Source organism: Phalacrocorax aristotelis, chromosome Z, assembly GCF_949628215.1.
Source record: "Phalacrocorax aristotelis chromosome Z, bGulAri2.1, whole genome shotgun sequence".
Classification (NCBI taxonomy): domain Eukaryota; kingdom Metazoa; phylum Chordata; class Aves; order Suliformes; family Phalacrocoracidae; genus Phalacrocorax; species Phalacrocorax aristotelis.
Genome location: NC_134311.1, coordinates 40981139 through 41001806, shown reverse-complemented (window position 1 = coordinate 41001806; position 20668 = coordinate 40981139). Strand labels below are relative to the sequence as shown.

Genomic DNA, 20668 nt, shown 5'->3' with positions numbered 1-20668 from the left:
TGAACAACTGATGCAATAGACAGATGCAAAGGATGCAACTGATTTAACTGAAGATGATTTTTTTTATATTCCTACAACCCTAAGCACTGAAACCAAAAATGTAATTGCGTAACATATACTGAAACTCAAAAATGGTTGGAGAAGACGTTCTACATTTTAATGTTATTTAAGTACATCAAGGTTAACCAAATCCATCAAAGGGCTATATATGGTATGTTTCAAAGTACACCAGCATCAAGCAGATCCGATGTTTTCCTACAACAGACCCCAAATTCCTTGTTCTGGAGCTCTACTGACAAACCAGGCTCTGTCTGCATATTCTACAACTTAGATTCCAAAAAAACTTGGGTGTTTTTTTGGTACTTATTACCACCTTGCAACTTTGAAAATTCTCCCTTCCCAGCCAGCTCCATCCCCATGCACCCTGACCCTCTTTCCACAAGGAACTCCCTGTTGCTCTGTAGCATCTGACAATGGGGCACCAAACTCCCCATGAGACATGGATTTTTAAGGTTCTGCCTGTAGAAGGGTATGACTCAGATAATTTGTGTACAAACTAAAATTTCACGGGCTGAAACTAGAATCTGCTTTGTACTGGGTTACCTCGTTCTCTTTGGATGTGTACTGTATCTTGAGAGTATCCATGGCTCTGATCATTGCTTGCATGGCAGTAAATATGTTTTGGTAAACCAGTTTTGTGAAGCCTTTCCTGTCTTCTTCTGTATAACCTGATCCATGAATAATCCTCATTTGTTTAATGAACATACTCCTGCCACTTCCTCCTGTGCCTGGCAGACAGGGAAAGATGAGAGAGAAAAAAGTATTGTATTGGCAAATCCTGGCAGTTGAGAATATTGGTAAATACACATTCAAGGATGTGCACCATATCTAAGCATGCATAAGAGTCACCATTAACTGTAGTATCCTTTCTGAACTTCCCATTCTCCATAATCTATACTGTTTTAGTCAAAATATTTGCATTTCTGGGCTTAGGAGGGTTTTTTGGTAAAAGATATATATATAAGTATCTTATCATAATACATAATCTAAGCATCCTGTGGGTATAAGTCAGCATACAAAACAAGCAAGGTACATGAGTGCTAAAGAAATTAATTTTGTTTGTGTAGGACCAAATTCCTCAACACTGAGAACTTTGTATGAAGTTTATATACCATTTATACCTCACAATAAAGCCTGCAGTAATCCTGAACCTGGAGAAGAATTTTATCATTAGGCCACATTACTTAGTTTCACATTTCTACTGACTGAAACCATGCTAACTGAAATTACTAAAAATGAGTTCATTCTTGTCAGCTACTCTGAGAATTATTGATACTTTAAAAAACTCTAACAAACAGATATTATAAAGTCATATATGAACTTACTTCATTCATATAATATTTTGCATGTACATATTGTTTTAAGCCCATTTACAGGACCTAACAATTTACTTCCTAACATTTTTCAGTATTTAAGCCTTGTTCTCTGTTCTTTCCTATTAGCCTTATAACAGAAAAATGTCTCTACTGACTCATATCAAAAGTCTACTCAGGCAATGTCCTGTCTTCAAGTTTGTAAGTGGTGGCCAAGAGAAGAGTAAAAGTTGGGGCCAAAATATATAACACTTCCTCCACAAAACCCTCCCTGCATCTTGAAAGTTAGGACTTAGCTTAGAAGTTCATTAGCTGAATGCTACCTATGTGGTAGCCTTACTGAATCTCTCAAGTACTTGATCAGGTCTCTCCTTAAAGCCATGGAAACATTTCAGTAAGGAGTTTGAGAGCTTTATCATCCATGATACATCATTTTTTTCTGAGCCTGGATCCACCAGCTTCCTTTCCATTTCTTGTTTTCAGTAAATCTTCCCCCTGCCTTCTCCACACGCTCTTGACTTTGGGCTTACATGGCAAGACTTTGGTAGCAGGCAGGCTGCAGGGGTGGTTTCTGAGATGCCAGAAGCTTCCCCCATGTCAGACACAGTTTCACTGGCTCCAAGATCGACCCACTGCTGACCAAGGCTGAGCCCATGAGGAATGTTGGTAGTGCCTCTGTAATAAGGTATTTTAAAAAGAGCAAGAAAAGCTGTACAACAGCTGTGTGAGAAAGGAGTAAGAAAATATGAGAGAAGCAGCCCTCAGACACCAAGGTCAGTGAAGAAGGAGGGGGAGGAGGTGCTCCAGGCACCTCTGCTCTCTACTTCAGAGCAGAGATGCCCCTGCAGCCCCTGGTGAAGACCATGGTGAGGCAGGCTGTGCTCCTGCAGCCCATGCAGGACCATGGTGGAGCAGATATCCACCTGCAGCCCATGGAGGACCCCACACCAGAGCAGGTGGACATGCCCTGAGGGAACCTCAGAGTCCATGCAGGAGCAGGCTCCTGGCAGGACCTATAGCCCCACGGGGGACCCATGCTGGAGCAGTCTTCTCCTAAAGGACTGCACCCTGTAGAAGGGACCCATGCTGGAGCAGTTCATGAAGAACTGTGGCCCATGGAAAGGACCCATGTTGGAGAAGTTTGTGAAGGACTATCCTGTGGGAGGGACCCCAGGATGGAGCAGGGGAAGAGTGCAAGGAGGGACAAGCAACAGAGACAAAGTGTTATGATCTGACCACAACCCCCATTCTGCATGCTCCTGTGCTGCTCATGGGAAGGATGTAGATGAGTTGGGAGTGAAGTTGAGCCTGGGAAGAAGGGAGGAGTTGGGGGGAAGGTGTTTGAAGATTTGTTCTTATTTCTCACTGTCCTTCTGTTAACTGGCAATAAATTAATTTCCCTGAGTCCATTTTGCCCGTGATAGTAATGGGCAGGTGATAACCCTGTCCTTATGCTGACCCATGAACTTTTTCCATCATATTTTCTCCTCTGTCCTGTTGAGGAGGTGGAGTGATAGAGCAGCTTGGTGGGCACCTGGAGGTCAGCCAAGGTCAACCCACCAGACACATTCACCTTCATCTGTACTTTTTCTAGGTTGAAGAGTCCTACCCAGGTCAGTTCAGTTCTCAGGTGGAAGATACTCCACAGCTTGATCATCCCTTTGACCCTTGTTGAAGCTTTCTCTGTTCTGTTTACATCTGAGATATACCTAAAGTACCAAAAGTTAGATACATGGAGTGGCATCATTGTGTTATCTGTACTGCAATAAAGAGAGACAGTGCATGTGCTGTGTATTTGTTCTCCATCTGCATTATTTCGTACTGATCTACAATTTACTTTACCTGTCTGTCATTTTACTGCCTACTCTCGTGATACCCTTTTGCAACTTTCAGTCAACCTCACACACTTGACTAACTCTGAGCAGAAAAATTTCTCTTGTAATTGCTCAGCTCCTTTTCCACCACACCTTTCGTTTTCTCTATATTTCCTGTTATTCAGCATCACTGTGATGTCACTGAACAAATCCATTTCTGTCCCACAGAGCTTTTATATGAAAGGGTCATGGAAAGCCTTTTCTTGTTCTTTCCCAACTGAAGGATGGTACAGGAGCAAAAATACCTGTTACACATTCTTCTTAAAACCTTCACTGTAATTTTTCAGAAGTTTAACAATTAACTCCATTCTGGCTGAGCTACAAGACATGCTTCACTTCTCCACTATGAATTCACTGCTGGTAAGACAGTATTCCTAACAAACTTCCAGTAATTTACACTTAGTACCACTAGGTGTCGAAAATGTATAAGCACAAAGAGAAAAATGTTCCTCTGAACATTACATCTTCAGATATAACAAAGCAGGAAAACACTGTGAGTCCCCACCTCATCATTCTGTATCTCAGTAGCATAGCAGACCGGAGTATCTCTTTAATGAAAATAAGTATCTCTTTAATGCAAGATCATGCAGCTGCAGGGCTCCAAGCATTAACAGTAATAACAAGAAAAATTCAGGTAACCTTGGAAAGTGTAATATGTTATCATGTATTACTCATCTATCATAGCCATTTTTCTGAAATATTTATCACTGTCATCAATTCTTACTCTATGACCTTCTTTCATATTTTGCATCATACATTGTGGACTTCCTTTCAAAGCTGTAGCTGTCCCTTATTCAAGTCCATGTTGTTCAACAGCCCTTCTCTAGGATACTGCTAGCACAGCTCTGCCCTCCAGGTAACACGACGCATAGTACTCATCAGAAGAGGAGTGAAGCAACTTTTTAATAAAGCAGTAAGTAATATTTAATATTTTTGTCTGTAAAATGAAAATTAATATAGCTGTTCTTTCAACAAATGTTCATGATTTCTTTAATTTTGGCATTTTTGTATGCGTTTACTTGAGAAGATGGAACATAGAGATATGCTGGAATAAATGCAAAACATATTCCTGAAGGAATTTGTTTTAGTAAAATGCTGACATTACATTATATATCACAGTCCTCAGAAAGGCAGTCCTCATATGCTAGCTTTAAGAAGTCAACATAAATACAATTCAAATACAAATCAGTTTACAAACAAAAAACCCCAAAACTAACCAAAACCAAAACAAAAACAAACCCCACCACCAACTTTTTTAACTGCCAGTGGAAGCCTTATATTTGAGAGGAAAACACATTAATCCAGGTTGAATTGCTGGCCTAAATTTTTATATAACTCATAATAAATGGTCCTATCACATTATAGCAGTGCCCTCTACTAATGTCTGAGTTAAGGACAATCCATCGTGCAAATGTTAACTTCACTGTCAGGGATACGTAACAATGCTGTGAAACTACATTTTTTTAAAAAAAGGAAAATCAGAGCACTATGTATATAAGTTCAACTTTTAAACAAATATGCTTTTTTCCAAGTCCCATGAACACCAAAGGTAGATGGAGCCAGTTTGCAGAGATCATCATTCGTAACCCAAGCTAAAGTTCTGCCCTAATGTATCCAATTTATTTTTTTGAGAAATTTAAGGTTATTGTTTTAGTATTATCATATTTTATCTTATCTATATCAACCAGCAGCAAACAAAAATTGCCTATTCAAGTAATTTATAAAGTGGTATGAAATACATGGGTAGTAAACAGAGCCATCCTGCCTTACCCCTTGACCACTCATAATCCTGAACACAAATTAATCTAAAAGGTTTTGCTCCCTACCCTGACCTTAACAGGCTTTAGAGTTTTTAGTAGAATAGTTTGTACAATAAACTTCTCTAAAAAAAAAATAATAATTTTTTAACCCACGTTGTGCCAGAATCCAGCTAACTGAAACAGAATAAATTACAGAAACACAAAAAAACCCAGTTTGATCTGCTGATGCACTGGGTCTAACTTCTTAACAATTCAAACGAGAGTCTTCCTCCTGGTACTGAATGACATAATATTGTATTTTGAGCTAAGAAATCCACTTGGTGAGGGAGCTTTACTCTTGTGGGCTTATATCTGGTACCTTGATTCTATTTTTTCAAACCCTATGCTCCCCCAGTACCCAACATCCCATAAGAATAAATGCTGTGATTCCACTTACACAACCAAAGGTTAAATATGCCTGATTACCTTTCATGTTCCAGGACACAAGAACTATTTAAAGAACTACAACAACATCATATATTCAGGGGAGAAGTTTGATATGAAAAGGGCAGCTGTGACAGAGTAAGATGTTTCCTGATCATACAAGTTTTGAACTTCAAAGCAGAACAGGAAACCAATTAACAAAAAGTAGTCTCAGTATAGAAAATTAAGCTGTGTATTATCCTAACTTTAAAACTAAGTGACAAAACAGTAACGTTTTTGTTCTTTAAATGGAAAACGTAAAAATATAAAGCCTATTGCCCTGCTTCTGAAGGCTCCTTAGGGCAATGTAGTTGAAAACAATATTCTGTATTTTGGACTAAAAACTTGCCAAAACAACGTGGGGCTTGGGTTCAGTTTTGGGTTGTGTTTTTTTTTTTTTTTTTACTATCTCCCCATTGTAAGCTTCCATTTTACTGTTCATGGAAAATTTCCCAGTTGTCTAAGAAATTTTCAATACATTTCCTTTTTAAACATGAAGGGCATTTATCAGTGATGAAATAACATCTCATCACAGAATCACAGAATGGTAGGGGTTGGAAGGGACCTCAGCAGATCATCTTGTCCAACCCCCCTGCTTGAGCAGGCACACCCAGAGCAGGGGGCACAGGAACGCATCCAGGTGGGCTTTCAATGTCTCCAGGGAAGGAGACTCCACAACCTCCCTGGTCAGCCTGTTCCACTGCTCTGGCACCCTCACAGGAAAGAAGTCTTTTCTCATCTTTAGATGGAACTTCCTTGTGTTGCAACTTGTGCCCATTGCCCCTTGTCCTGTCATTGGGCACCACTGAAAAGAGTCTGGCCCCATCCTCCTGAGTCCCACTCTAGATATTTATAAGCATTGATGAGATCCCCCCTCAATCTATCTTGTCCAGGCTGAACAAACCCAGGTCTCTCAGCCTTTCCTCATACGGGAGATCTTCAATTCTAGGCTGCCCTGCTGGTGACCTCTTGGAGGCTGGCTGATCTTTCTACGTAGTTAGCCCAAAGGGACTTTTAAATAGCTGAGTTTTCTCTGGTCCTTTCCCCCCTATCTCGAGGAAGAAGAGCCAGTACTTAGAAAGCTACCACTCACTCCTTTTGCCAACAGGACACGAATTTACACAAGCATTCAGATGGCTTGATTTTTAAAAAAAAAATCCAGTAGAGCTTCTGTGTGTGTCTCTCTCTCTTCTTTGTCAGGTTTATGCTACAGTACAGTGAAGTTCCGTGGTATATGGCTCAAATTCTAGTCCAGGTAGTTTTCCTCAGCACACACAGTTTTCAAAGTGAGACTGGGGTTTACCTTCCTTGTTGTATAAAAAAAGCTTGAAATCACAGCTCACTGCATTTGTGGGTAGTTCCTAAATCTTGTTCAAGTAGGTTTTGACATTGCAGATGTGTTTCTACCAGTGAAATAAAGTTTTCCAGAGAGGAGAAGACATGTTTCTGTTTGTATGATACACTTCTTATGGCTCTTACTTTATTTTGAAACTCAAGAGTTGACATTTTCCTTGCTACAGTTCATCTCCATTAAGGCATTCATAACTTTTTAAGATCAATACATTGCCATGTTTTTGTGATAAAGTCACCTACTAAGCATTAACAGGTTGCTTCTCACAAGTATGTTTGGCACTGGTGACTGCGAGAAAGGGTAAAACTTCAAGAAAAGGGAAAATTGTCTCTAAATTGTTACAATCACCAGCACTGAATGGGATGGCATAGAACTCATGCCTGTTGAGGTTTACCTGAAATAAGCTCTGTCTGCTAAACATGGATAGTTTGGATCTCTGAGAGATCTACGAGTTGGAAAGTAGTAGGAAATCTGATGCACTAGATTGCTGTGCTGCCATTCAGAGGAACCCCAACAGGCTGGACAATGAGGTCAACAGGAACCTCATGCAGTTCAACAAGGGGAAATTCAAAGTTCTGCACCTGGGAAGGAACAGCCTCAGGCATCAGTACATGCTGGGGGCCGACCATGTGGAAAGTAGCATGACAGAAAAGATCCTGGGGATCCTGGTGAACACTGAGTTAACATGAGCCAACAGCCTCCTGAGCTGCATTAAGGAAGACTGTGGCCAGCAGGTCAAGGGAAGTGACTCTTCCACTCTAATCAGCACTGGTGAGACACATATGGAATGCAGGGTCCAAGCCTGGGCTCCCTATTATAACAGAGGTACAGACGTACTGGAGTATGCAGTATACAGTACCGCAGCAGATCAGATACAGAATGGTATAACCAGATGCAACCAATTCCCAGCTACTCTTCACTGAATTATGTCACACAGTTATTCAGTGAAACTCTTTGGGCACGCAGGTATCAGAACCAGGGCTTTTGCAGTGGGTCTGACACTAGCCACAGTTATTTGCTATCGCAGCTCCTTGACGATGATTCTGGTTTCTCTGAGGAGCCAGAACCGCATGCTGGTGCCTGTGCAGCCATCTGCAACCACTTATGACCACAATATCCCTCACCATTTCATAGACCATTTTAGATTTACTTCCCAACAGGTATTGCCATAATGGCAAGTTTGATCGCTAAATGAAAGTCTCAAATTATATAACACTTGTACACACCTAGTTAACATTTATCATCCTTCCTTCAGGCTTAAGTGTCCCTAATATTTACACCGTTCTCCACAGCTACTAACACCAAACACACAGTTATCCAATGTGTTTTAAGTTCAAACTTAGGCTTTGAACCTACAACCATTGCCAAACCTCAAAGAAGCCAGGATCTTGTAGGGCATAACTAAGAAACAGAATAAGAGTTTAACGCTAAGAACCTAAGCAGGAACCAAAGCTACTGGTACTGAATCCTCCTTAACCTTAATTTTAATAGCTGAAAGCCCTCATTGAACATTTGTCTTTATTATGTGAATACTAAGATCAATACTGAGATAGAAGGTGTTGTGCAAACATACACCTTAGCCGAGAAATACAGCTATATTATGAAAGGTAACTGTTTTCCAGGGGCACTCAGGAGGCTGAAGAACTCCTCAAAAGACAGTAAGTGTAAGAAGAAACTATTAGAAATTTCTTAAGGGACTTTAAAAGGTGACTGTATCCAGTAACATGCAAATACAGTAATATAAATCCATTTGAAATACAATAATATACATCCATGTAAACTGGCAAAAAAACTTAACAGGATTTGGGGTCATGAGCTTAATCAAACCACTGTAACATGAAAACAAAACAGTTATTTTTCATATTTGAACTCACAGGACAAAGCAATAGATGCCCCCCACTCCTCCCCAAAAAAGAGTAAAAGAACTAATAGTAAGGATTATCTTTTACACCCTGGCCCCCGGACCACATAAACATATGTCAACCTGTTAATATTTGCTTTCCTCTGGCTGTTGTATTAAACTGAGCACAGATGGATGGATCTCATCAAAGAGACAAACAGAATAAATCAGTGTTCCTGAAATGCAGAGTTTTAATCCTCCTAAGGAAATTACTATAACTGAGATCTAAAGGTTATGGTTTGCAGTGTTAACTATAACAAGTCTTTTCAATATACAATATTGAATATACAATTCAATATGTATAGCACTTAAGAAACAACTACAAAACCCCACTCCAGACCCAGAACTAACAGATAAAGAGCCAAGCAACAATTTAGGGGACAAGATAAATTTGGTAAAGATTAATTCTGCAGACATTTGCCAGGGAGGTAGAAATTGTTTAATGGGTGGCCCATCAAAAAGGTAGTCAAGCAAAACTGTTCTGAGAAAAATTGTACTAAAGTCTAAGGCAGGGGTTTTCTGTAGCTTCTAAGTAACCTGAGTTACAGTTATTTCAGCTAATCAAAGCAGCCTTCATAGGAATTTCTGAGAATATTTCCACTGTTGCCAAAGGTCCTTTTGACACTTAAGAATGATTTTTGTATTAAATATTTGTAATACGTGAACATGACAAAATATCTCCATACAACTCCCTGAAGTGCACATGTGAACACTGATAACTCTTAGATGAATTTTACAAAGAAAAAAAGTGATAAAATATGTACTTTATTCCAGCATACAGCCACACAACTACTCCTAGAAATGGTAAATTACTAGGTAAAACAGACACTAGTTAGGGTTTGCACTCTAAGTCCAAAGCATACTCAACACAGTGGAAGCCATTCAGCTGTTTTAACAGATGCTAGGTATGGACTTACACACATCATGCAGTTAGGATAAAATTTACTTACTCATCTCCTTGAGACTGGCCCTAAAGAAAACTGTCAAATGACCAAAACCACAGCCTGATTACAGCAAATGTTACTGGCAGAAAAGTACTGAGCTCCAAAAAGCCCAATAGGTCTTCCAGAAAATAATAATTAAAAAACCAGACTCACTCAACAGCATACTTGGTCATACACATAGTATTTTCCCCGGAGGCAATAAGAGATATACAGTTTCCTAATCTGATTCAATGCAGCAAAATATTAAACCTCTAAGATTAGGCTACTACATGTTCTTTATGTTAGATGCTTATGGCATCAATATACAATCTCACTATCTCATCTGTTTCATAGCTCATAAGTAAAAAACATCTGAATTAAGGTTTTAAACAGGCCAGTGAAATACTGTACCACCATTCCCTTGCCATTATCATCACACTTCTATCAATCCTCAATACACCAGAAATACTGTTTTGTATTTAATATGTGTACCTCTACCTCAATACAAGCTCAAAAGTGTAAGATACATGATTTGCAATGAAAAGACTAAAGGTACTAAGCAGGTTCCTGTTTAGTCTGCATTTCACAGAGCACCAGCTCTTTCTCCACATAGCCAAATAAAACACTTGAGTAACACGCAATCACAAAAAGATCCCTTATTTATCATTCCCAGTGATTAAATTGGGATTTTCAAACATCTAGGTGTTAAAAACAATTAGCTGATGAGAACTGGAGGATTTAAAGTGTGAGGGATTAACAAATTGAACATTGTTGAAGACTGCATTGATAAAACCCAAGAAAAACCAAGACACAATAGTGCAAAACGAAACGACTTCAAATTTAAAACTAATTTTTTCTATTTTACAGAGATAAGTACACCTCACGAAAAGAAATTTCTGCTGCATTTTTAAAAGTACTAAATAGCATACTTTGCACCGAGTACAATAACAGACTATTTTGTCAAAATGAAAAACAACTTTGTAAGAAACTGCTGCCCTTTAAAAGCATACCCATTTAATGATTCATTTTATTTAAACAAATGCACCCTGAAGTAAGAAAAGCTCTCATATCACCTGAATCATATCTAAATTCCCATAATTTTCACTGGGCCTACTGGCACTATACAGAAGACGTATTCCTAAATTTGTTAGAACTGGCTGTAACTCGCCTACCTCGAGTTTCAGCATGTAACCCGTTTCAAAACAAGAACAGAGGTTTGAAATCTCTGTCTCCTGCGGTAACAGGATGGTAGGCAGCTCTACCCTAAATGAACTGCCCTCCTGAGATTTTATAGGGTCTCAATTCTTTTGCATGGGAAATAGGACCAATTTAATCTTGGGAAGAGTCAGTGCTCAGGTCAGCTTGTAATTCTAAGCAACACGTTCACTCCTTGTCTTCTTTGTTTTAGCAATAAGAACTGGACTTCCCAGGTGTCATTTTACAGCAACCTGCTGAATCAGCTGTGCTAGGAGTTGACTGTACACATGCAGATGGGCAAGAACTCTCAGGTAAAGCACTGGGAAAGAATTTAAAAGGCTTGATACTGCAAAAGTTACCAAAGCAAAAAAAAAAAATTAGTAACAAGTGAAAACTTACAGTGAAATAAACTTTGCTTTCATCTACACAGCTTTCATACTGTACTGTGACTGGCGGGGGGAACTGGTGTGGCAACTCCGCACTATGGGATTGGCATGAACTCCTCCCAAACACAGGTTTGCAAACTCCTTGTCCTGATGCCCATTATGCTAGCATTTAAGAATTTCCGCTGGAAATTAGGATCCCTATGTGTCTGTCAAGTAAGAGATACCAGCTCCTGCTTGGAGTATGCATAGCACGATGTCACAGAAGGTGCTACTTCAGAAAAAACACAGGCTGACACGTGGCTTTCCAATTGTAAAGTAACAATAAAACAAAGTTAAGTATAAAAGCTTCCTGCCTGGGAAATGAATGCCGAGTTTTTATTCAAAACACATTTTCATTTCAAACACAAAGCTAGGAATTGTGAAACGGATATGTCCTAAGGGCTAAAATGAATCATTTGGCCTTTCCTACCAAAGAAAATGTATGAGGTTGGGAACTTATTTGCTTATTTAAAATACATATTATGATTACAGATAAGCACTTGGCACAATAACCTTGGAAATATTTGGGTCCAAAAAGTACTTACTTGTAAGGCTTTTTTTTTAAAAAAAAAAAAAGGCTTATTTTGTGACACATACTTTTATTTGCTTAAAGTGTTTTGCTTTTCAGTTAGTGTTCCGTGCAATTCCTAGCCAGTGGCTAACTACAGAGATTTCCAAGACACTCTGCATAAAGCTCTAACGCTTTTTCAGCAGAAGATGGACACAAGTACAAGCTCTAGGAAAAGTAATCACATTTAACAGAAATTAACTACAGGAGACCTGGGACTAGCAGTGGAACCATGAAACATTACAAGTATGTAATACATCTAGAAACCCATTCCTCCTTTTTATTTAAATGTTATTTTACAGTAACTTCTTCCTCCATGGAATACCTTCAGTTTGAAGATAGCAAACGAGGTATATCCAGTAAGCTATTTCAGCTCTAGCTCAACCTTGAGAGAGGAAAAGGTGTCATTATTAAAGTAATACTTTCATAGTAGAAATGGTTATTTCAGTATTGAGAAGCATTATTACTGAGGAACCCAAAAGAAGTACAATGATGAAATATCTCAATGTATTCCTGAACTTTAATGAAGTTTTATTAACTCATATTTAGTATTCATTACAAGCACACTCAATTTTCTCTTAGAAAGTTGTCATACTGTTCCAAGAAATAATTCTGTAAGCTAAACCCACTTCCTAACCTAATCACATTCAAATTCCATAATGATGAGAGAAGATCACAGAGACTGATAGAATGGTGTGGGTTGGAAGGATCCTTAAAGATCACCTAGTTCCAAACCCCCTGCCATGGGCAGGGACACCTTCCACTAGACCAGGTTGCTCAAAGCCCCATCCAACCCGGCCTTGAACACTGCCAGGGAGGAGACATCTACCACTTCTGTGGGCAACCTGTTCCCGTGCCTCACAGTGAAGGATTTCTTCCATGTGTCTAACCTAGATCTACCCTCTTTCAGTTGAAAGTCATTGCCCCTTGTCCTATCACTACAGGCCCTTGCAAAAAGTCCCTCTCCAGCCTTCTTGTAGGCCCCTTTCAGGTACTGGAAGGCTGCTACAAGGTCTCCTCAGAGCCTTCTCCTCTCCAGGCTGAACAACTCACAACTAGCTCAGCTTGTCTTCATACGAGAGGTGTTCCAGCCCTCTCATCATCTTCCTGGCCTTCCTCTGGACTCGCTCCAACAGGTCCATGTCCTTCTTATGCTGACCGCCCCAGAGCTGGACACAGTGCTCCAGGTGGGGCCTCACCAGAACAGAGCAGAGGGGCAGAATCACCTTCCTCGACCTGCTGGCCGCGTTTCTTTTCATGCAGCCCAGGATACAGCCGGCTTTCAGGCTGCAACTGCACATTGCCAGGTCATGTTGAGCTTCTCATCAACCAACACACCTAAGTCCTTCTCCTCAGGGTTGCTCTCAAACCATTCTCTGCCCAGCCTGTATTTGTGCTCGGGATTGACCTGATCCAGGTGCAGGACCTTGCACGTGGCCTTGTTGAACTTCATGAGATTTGCATGGGCCCGCCTCTCAGCCTATCAACCTCCCTCTGGAAGGCATCCCTTCCCTCCAGTGTGCTGAACACACCACATGGCTCAGTGTCGTCGGCAAAACTCCTGAGGGGACACTCAATCCCACTGCCTGTGTCAAAGACGTTAAACAGCGCTGGTCCCAATATCAACCCCTGAGGAGCACCACTTGTCACTGGCCTCCACTTGGATACTGAGCCGTTGACCACAACTCCTTGAGTGCCACCATCCAGCCAATTCCTTACATACTGAGCAGTCCACCCGTCAAATCCATGTGTCTCTGATTTAGAGACAAGGATGTCATGCAGGACAGTGTCAAATGCTTTGCACAAGACCTGGTAGATGTCATCAGTTACTCTTCCCCTATCCAGCAACACTGTGTAACCACATTGTAGAAGGTCACCAAATTTGTCAGGCATGATTTTCCCTTAGTGAAGCCATGCTGGCTGTCACCAGTAAAGTCCTCATTTTCCAAGTACCTCAGCACAGTCTGGAGGAGGATCTGCTCCATGATCTTGCTGGGCACAGAGGTGAGACCGACTCGTGCCTGGTCTTTCTTTTTTCCCTTTTTAAAAATGGGGGTTATATTTTCCCTTTTCCAGTCATTGGGAACTTCACCAGACTGCCATGACTTCTCAAATATGATGGATAGTTGCTTAGCAACTCCATTTGCCAGTTACCTCAGGACCCACAGATGCGTCTCATCAGGTCCTGTGGACTTGTGCACCTTGAGGCTCCTTAGATGGTCTCAAACCACAAGATAATCAAGATAATTATAAAGAACAGCAGTGCCACTGTTCACAAAGGTTTTTGCAAAGATCTGCTTACCTGTGCTACTGTTGTAGAAAATATCCTATAATCCAAATCATATGGAAAGGATCATTTTCAAGTGAGAATCCTGCATTACCTGCTGAGAGCTCTGCCTGCAGAAAGAGTATCAGTGGTTGAAAGCCTGAAAGTAAGAGAATATGCAATATGATAGACAGCATCATCTGCCGCATTATCATTCACACAATTTTTGCCTCTAGTGAAATGAAAAATCCAGAATATACTGATTCTTACTAAAGCTGCAGAACCACTTTCCTATTACATTTTTTTTTTCACAACTACAGGCTTGGGCTGATAAAATTGCAGGTTAAATAGAAGCAGTCTAAATATATTTGGAAGAATTGAATTAGTTTAATTTAAAGTACATAAACAGTCACGACTGCTACTGGCAAAAGAAACTATATTCAGACAGCAAAGCCTACTCTCCCCAGCCACCAAGAAAAAAACCACAGCAATTCATGTTCAGGCACAGGTTATTTTGCTATTTCCAGTTCAGAACAATATCTAGAGAAAGTTAATCATCCCTGTGTTATTTCATATGATGAGTCTGTTTGAAGGGTATGACTATTAGAAGAATACTGTGTACAAAATAGCAACTATTCAATGAATTGGAAAAGGACACCTTTTTAAAAGGACATTTGAGAAAAGCAAAATCACAGCTAACAAAGTTGGCCTTTACGTTCTGATTTTTGTATAAGAGCATGTATACTTAATTTGTACTACTTGAGTTAAATAGGCCTCAAATTTAATTTTCCTAAAACAAAACTTAAAAGAAACAAGATACTAAACACATCATATCTTGTTCCTTTTTCCTTCTTTTTTGGACAAAACACCCTAACTTTAACTTATCTGAAACACTGAAAAATTGCTGTGCTAGGCACAGACTGGAAAATACTACATAATTATCTTTTAGTTTAACACTTTTTCACATGGCTTTTGATAATACTTGCTTTAAGTGTGTATGTTTTAAGTGGAAAGTGCTCCCTCTCTGTGCTCTGTTTTCAACCCATGTATCAGTGAAAAATTTGCAAAGAAAAGTGATGAAAAAATACTTTTGAAGTTTCCTAGGCTGCAATTATCACTCTGGGTTAACCATGCAACAGTGGAAACTGGAATGTCCAAGAAATTGTAATATCATTCTATGATCTGATGTAAATAAAATCCTATTTTACAGCTTTTTGATAACAGGCTGACACCTGTTGGCACATTCATTTTTCAACTGTATCTTAGGGTACCTTTAGCACTGACATTGCAAAATGCTTTCCACTGGTGGAAACTGGTGGAAGATCTCATAAGACACAATATTTCACATAAATAAAATTTCAGATAAATAAAAGCAGATTACTGTCCCTATTTAAGAAAGAAACAAAGTGATCCATTCAACAGTCCAACAGTCAAACATTAAGCAATATATCTGAGAAGTGGAAAAGGGCAAAGGTAGAAAAATCAGACTCCGCTAGGCATACGCACAAAACCTTCACCTGAATTTACACAGAATTTTATACATGCAATGGATGTGAAGCAAAGCATAGTAACTACAGAAAAGCATTAAGATACAAGACAGCTCGAAGGCTACACAAAGTTTAAAATACATAACCAAAAAAAGTTTGCGAGCTCCTGCTAAGTTTCAACAATTAAATATGATGGAGAATGGAAGTTTCAGCGATAAAAGTTATCAATATGACCTAATTTTTCTTTTTTTTTGGGGGGGGGTCATCTGCTAAGCAAAGAAATTAAAATCTTTCTTCAGAGCCCTTTAAATCACAGGCTAGATTAATTTACTGACTGAAAATGACAGAAAATAGTGAAGTACTTGGATTTGTAGTTACCTGTTATTTACCAGTAATTTCTTTCCTCAGATTTCCAATGCACTTTACTGTAATCAGATTTTAATTTTAGAATGAGACTTTATTTACTGGAATCAAACTTTAACTTTGTTTTTAGCATATCGAAAGTGGCAACCTGCACAACATTACATACTGACAGCTATGGTGCCTGACCCAAAACATTTTAAAAAACTTCTCCAGAATTTTCTCCTTCAATGATATCAACCCAAAAGCTTACTTTGCAAAGGCAGCTAAATGCAACAGTTTTTAAATGACGTTCAAAGAAGTTAAGTTTTTTAAAAAAAAGAAAGAAAAAGAGCAATATCTAAATACATTAAAACAAACTGAAGCCAGAGATAAGTAACATAGTCAAGGTAAATGTCCAACATGCTGGATAATACAACATATATTCTGCATGCAAAGAAAGCTGTATCTACACCTTTTGGAAACAAATTCCAAATGAGTTCTGATCCCTTTTTGACATTTGCAAATGAAGCTGCATGCTTAGACCCTATCCAAACTAAAGAGATTAAATTAAGTGCCATACCTTTACAACATTAGGGAGCAGCAAAATCAATCTCAAGGGTTTGAAGGTGCTTTTTAAACAAACACAGTTCTTGAGGCAACAATTTGTATACTACTACTCATAAAAAATTATCTAAATTGCTTTCTTCAGTGGAGGAAATCATTAGAGCTGGAACTGATCTAGAGAAAGTAAAAAGTAGAACATAATAACTAAAGCTGGTATTTAATATTTCACTGCATAACCTACAGCTAAACTATTTCCCGGGACAATATTTTAGTTTTTATGGTTTATTCTTTCCAAAAGGAGCACTCTTTCAGAAGCACTTATTTGCTCAAACTGACCATCTGCTTTTACAGTTCAAAAAGGAACATAATTAATAGTGACTTTATACAATGCTTACACTCAAGTGGAAGCCAAGCAGTAAGCTGTCATGGATCAGCACTTGCTAGACAAAAAAATCAACATCTATTACTTGGAGAGGTTTTCTGTTTATGTGGTGGGAAAAAAAGGTGACTTCATGGCACATGACAGACTCTGCTAAGTATTTTTTTGGCAAAGTGTGTTTAATAGTAGCTATGAATCAATAAAGATGTGGTACAGCCATCCTTAAACCACGAAAAGAGGTAAAGCAGTAGCGTACAGCAGTCCATGCCTTCTTTGGGTGCTTTCATTCATACTAAGTTATTCTGGAGGTAAAAGGGAAGCCAGCCAGTCAGATAATATTTACGAATATTACACAGATCATTTAGAAACAGCAGATCATAATTTCATCTGATCTATTTAAACTATATGATAAAAATTTGATTGTGATATTACAGGGCATTTTATGAATATATTTGAACAGTCAAACAGGTCATTCACTTGGAAAGGGTTAGTATTGAAGCCATAGCAAAGACTGTATGAATGACAGCAAGTTAGACAAAATGAATATATGCACCACTGGTTTTGCTTTGTGCAAGCAAAACAATGTATTGCTTGCTATAGTTCACCAAGGGACTGCTGCTCAGAGAGAAATTCAGCCAAGAGTCAGGCTTTGGTTTTAAGTTGTAGTTCTTCAGTACTTCAGAACCAAAGCTTCCAATGTATAAGCTCCCACGTTCATTTACATTTGCTCCATGCCCAGTACTTCATACATGCTGCTCCTGCACAATGGGGCAGCTGCGGAATCTTGAGTGCTTATTTTAAGCTACTCCTTGTATTTTTGTTTCAAAGCAGAAAGATATATTACTCAATTTATTACCTTGCATTAATATTAGGCAAACAAAGTAACTTATAAAAAGAAAAACTAAGCAAATAAGATAAAAGAAAGTAATCTGAAGGCAACCCTAACAAGAATCACTTAGTAGTTAAGAGAAGATTTAATAGGATTATCATAAAAATATAATTGTTCATTTCTTCATTCTTTCTCTTTCAGAAGGGTAAAAATGATTACATTATAATACTCATTAACCTCCCTTTTAAGTAAAACAATCATTTCAGAAAATTCTAATTTTGCCTTGCCTATTATGCTATTATTTCCTTTGGAAACAAGGCCAGATGGAATGAAATTTTAAAAATATTCAATTATCTTCCTTTATGATAGCCATCACAGAAAAAAACAATTGCATTTCTTCCCTTATTCTGTTCTGTTGCTTTCTTCACGGAACATGAAAAACGAACATTAGCTATCTTGGAAAACGACAGCACATCAAAAAGCCAAAATGGTCAACCGTAAGATGTCATTTTACAGATGAACTGCAGAGATGCTGCTTCATTCCTTTCAGTGGATTACTTCTTTGGGACCTTACAGGTAGCAAAACATTCTCAACCGATTGTGTCCTTATTTCTTCACTACTAATCCCTCCCCTCCCAAAGTAATGCTTCATGGGTTTTGTATACGAGGTAACATAAAGCCAAAGGCAACAAAGCTGTGTGATCCTTTTCCTCCTCAAAACATTGTGCTTGTTTTAATCTTATAACAACAGCTACTAGTTGTCTAGTAACTGCTATCCCTTTAAACATTAAAAAAAAAAAATTCTTTGATGTTTTGATAACAATGGCATCAGCCAGAAACACGACAGTAAAATTCTCCCAAACTGAAGCACAGGGCATACTGGAGTCGGAAAATAACTGGCATTTTCAAATAATACTCAGTGAAGACAAAAAAAAAAAATGCTTTTGGCACAAAGCACTGGCATTTAATGATCATTTTGCTAAACTTCCAAACAAAGGAAAGTTATCTTAAGACAATCCTTACAAGATGTAAAATTGCATAATGATAATGTCAAGAGAAAGATTGAAACTGTTCTATTAAAAGAGCAGAAAGGCTATTCTAACTAAAAGGTACATGGGGAGAATTCATGAACTATCATTTGACAGCTTCAGCGTACCTTTCTCAGAAATAAAATCTAGTCTAACTGAAATTACTGTCTAGACACACATACTGATGAGTAAAGATCTGAGCAAAAGTTTGAGTTCATTCTGTAAATTATGGTCGGTTTTGCCACCCAGCATGTTCACCCCGGGACCAGCCTACCTTCAGCCACACAAAATGAGATTCTCAAACTTAAAGCACATTTAATTTTTCTAATTTAAAAAGGATGCTACCTTGATCCAGCTATCTGTAATGTGATTCAGAAATAATTAAGAATGAAGATGTATTTGTACACTGACAGAGCTGTTCTTACATATGCTTACATTATCTCTGGACTTCATGATGCCAGTCAGCCATGCACAATCCAAACAGTTTATAAATACTTGTGGCTACTGAAATGGATTTGTACCAAGTATTTGCTCAGATTAGCTTCTAAAGAAATGGATTACCTCATTACTCTTAGAAATTGTAGCATACAATCAGACTCTCAAGGCATAACCAGTTCATTGCATCGGTCTTCTCCAGAGTAAATTTTGGGAATCCTGTGTTGGCAAGCTACTAACACAAAATGAACAACAATTAACCACATTCATATCAAAATATTATTCTTCAAACGAAGACAGGCTCCTCTACTTGCACCTATTCAAGTTAGAGTAGTTTTACACTATTTCTTCTTGGTATTAATTTTCAAACAGATAGGAAACAGAAAGAACAAATTTACCAGGTAGATAGGCAGAGGGATTCCTCAGGTTTTTATAAAATGTGTTCACAGAAGCCAACACAGATACAGTCAATACATCTGACAAAGGCAGGTAGAGAGCTTGGAGGAGGAAGGCTGCAGAAAAGTAAGCCCTCATGATTAGGGTATAAGCACTCCTCTAGCACACATACCCGGGGAAGATAAACCAAGAGCCATTATTGCCAGTTAAAAGCGAGGAGGTGAGGCACAGCAGCAGTTTACCTTATCTCTGTATTTGCAATGAATTATGGCATTGCACAGCCTAAGATGTCTTGACTGTGCCCCACAACACCCACATGTGTACAGACACAGCCACGCTCACTGATAAACTCAGCTCTGTCGCAGACCTTAAGGTTTTCACCAGCCTTTTATTCACTACCAACAGATCTGATTACTGACAGTAATAAAAACAATGCATAAAAACCACATTCAGTATGGAAGAGTAAAACATTTCTGCTAATTACAACCCAGTGAGAGCTACAGCAGAAAATTGATAAACCAATACGCAAAGCTATTAGCGTGCTGAGAAAAAATCCTATTCACTCTAGATGCTCAGTCTTGCCTCTTCGAGCTTATATTAAATCCAAAGATATTTACTCCAGATTAGTTTATACAGTTTTCTGGTTTAGATTAATACAGACAGATCTACTGAGGACTTCGGTAAGATGGACTCTACTGTCACTAGACCGATATGGATATATTTCCTTCCTCACATCTTTCTGACTTGTGCAAATTCAGATTGGTTTCATCATAGACAGGTTTCTTATTCCTATGCCACTACTCAAAAATAGTAAGTTGTATTTTACCACATCCATGACTGTCAGCCTGCCCAGTGCCATGAAAAAAATTAACCATTTGACACATCTAGAACTTTCCTATTCTCAGAGAGATTAATTTATGTTTCCTGTAGAAATGTAATGACTTCTTTTAAAGAAACTTAAAGAAGAAGGACTTCTTTTAAGGTCCAAAGAGATGTCTTGTTACAGCAATGAATGCCACGAAGTGCTTCATCTGCCTGTATGGAAGCTCCTCATTCAATGCAGTGCTTCTGTCCACACACCCAACTATAACTGAAAATGTAAAATTGAA

General features: G+C 38.7%; 1 protein-coding gene across 1 annotated transcript in view; it reads right to left on the bottom strand.

Annotated features, from left to right (window-relative positions):
* The window catches only part of LOC142050121 (guanine nucleotide-binding protein subunit alpha-14-like), a 69237-nt gene that overhangs the window by 43849 nt on the left and 4720 nt on the right, over nt 1-20668 (bottom strand). The window contains 1 exon segment of the mRNA XM_075078468.1: nt 604-788. Coding sequence (XP_074934569.1) covers nt 604-788 — 185 coding nt within the window.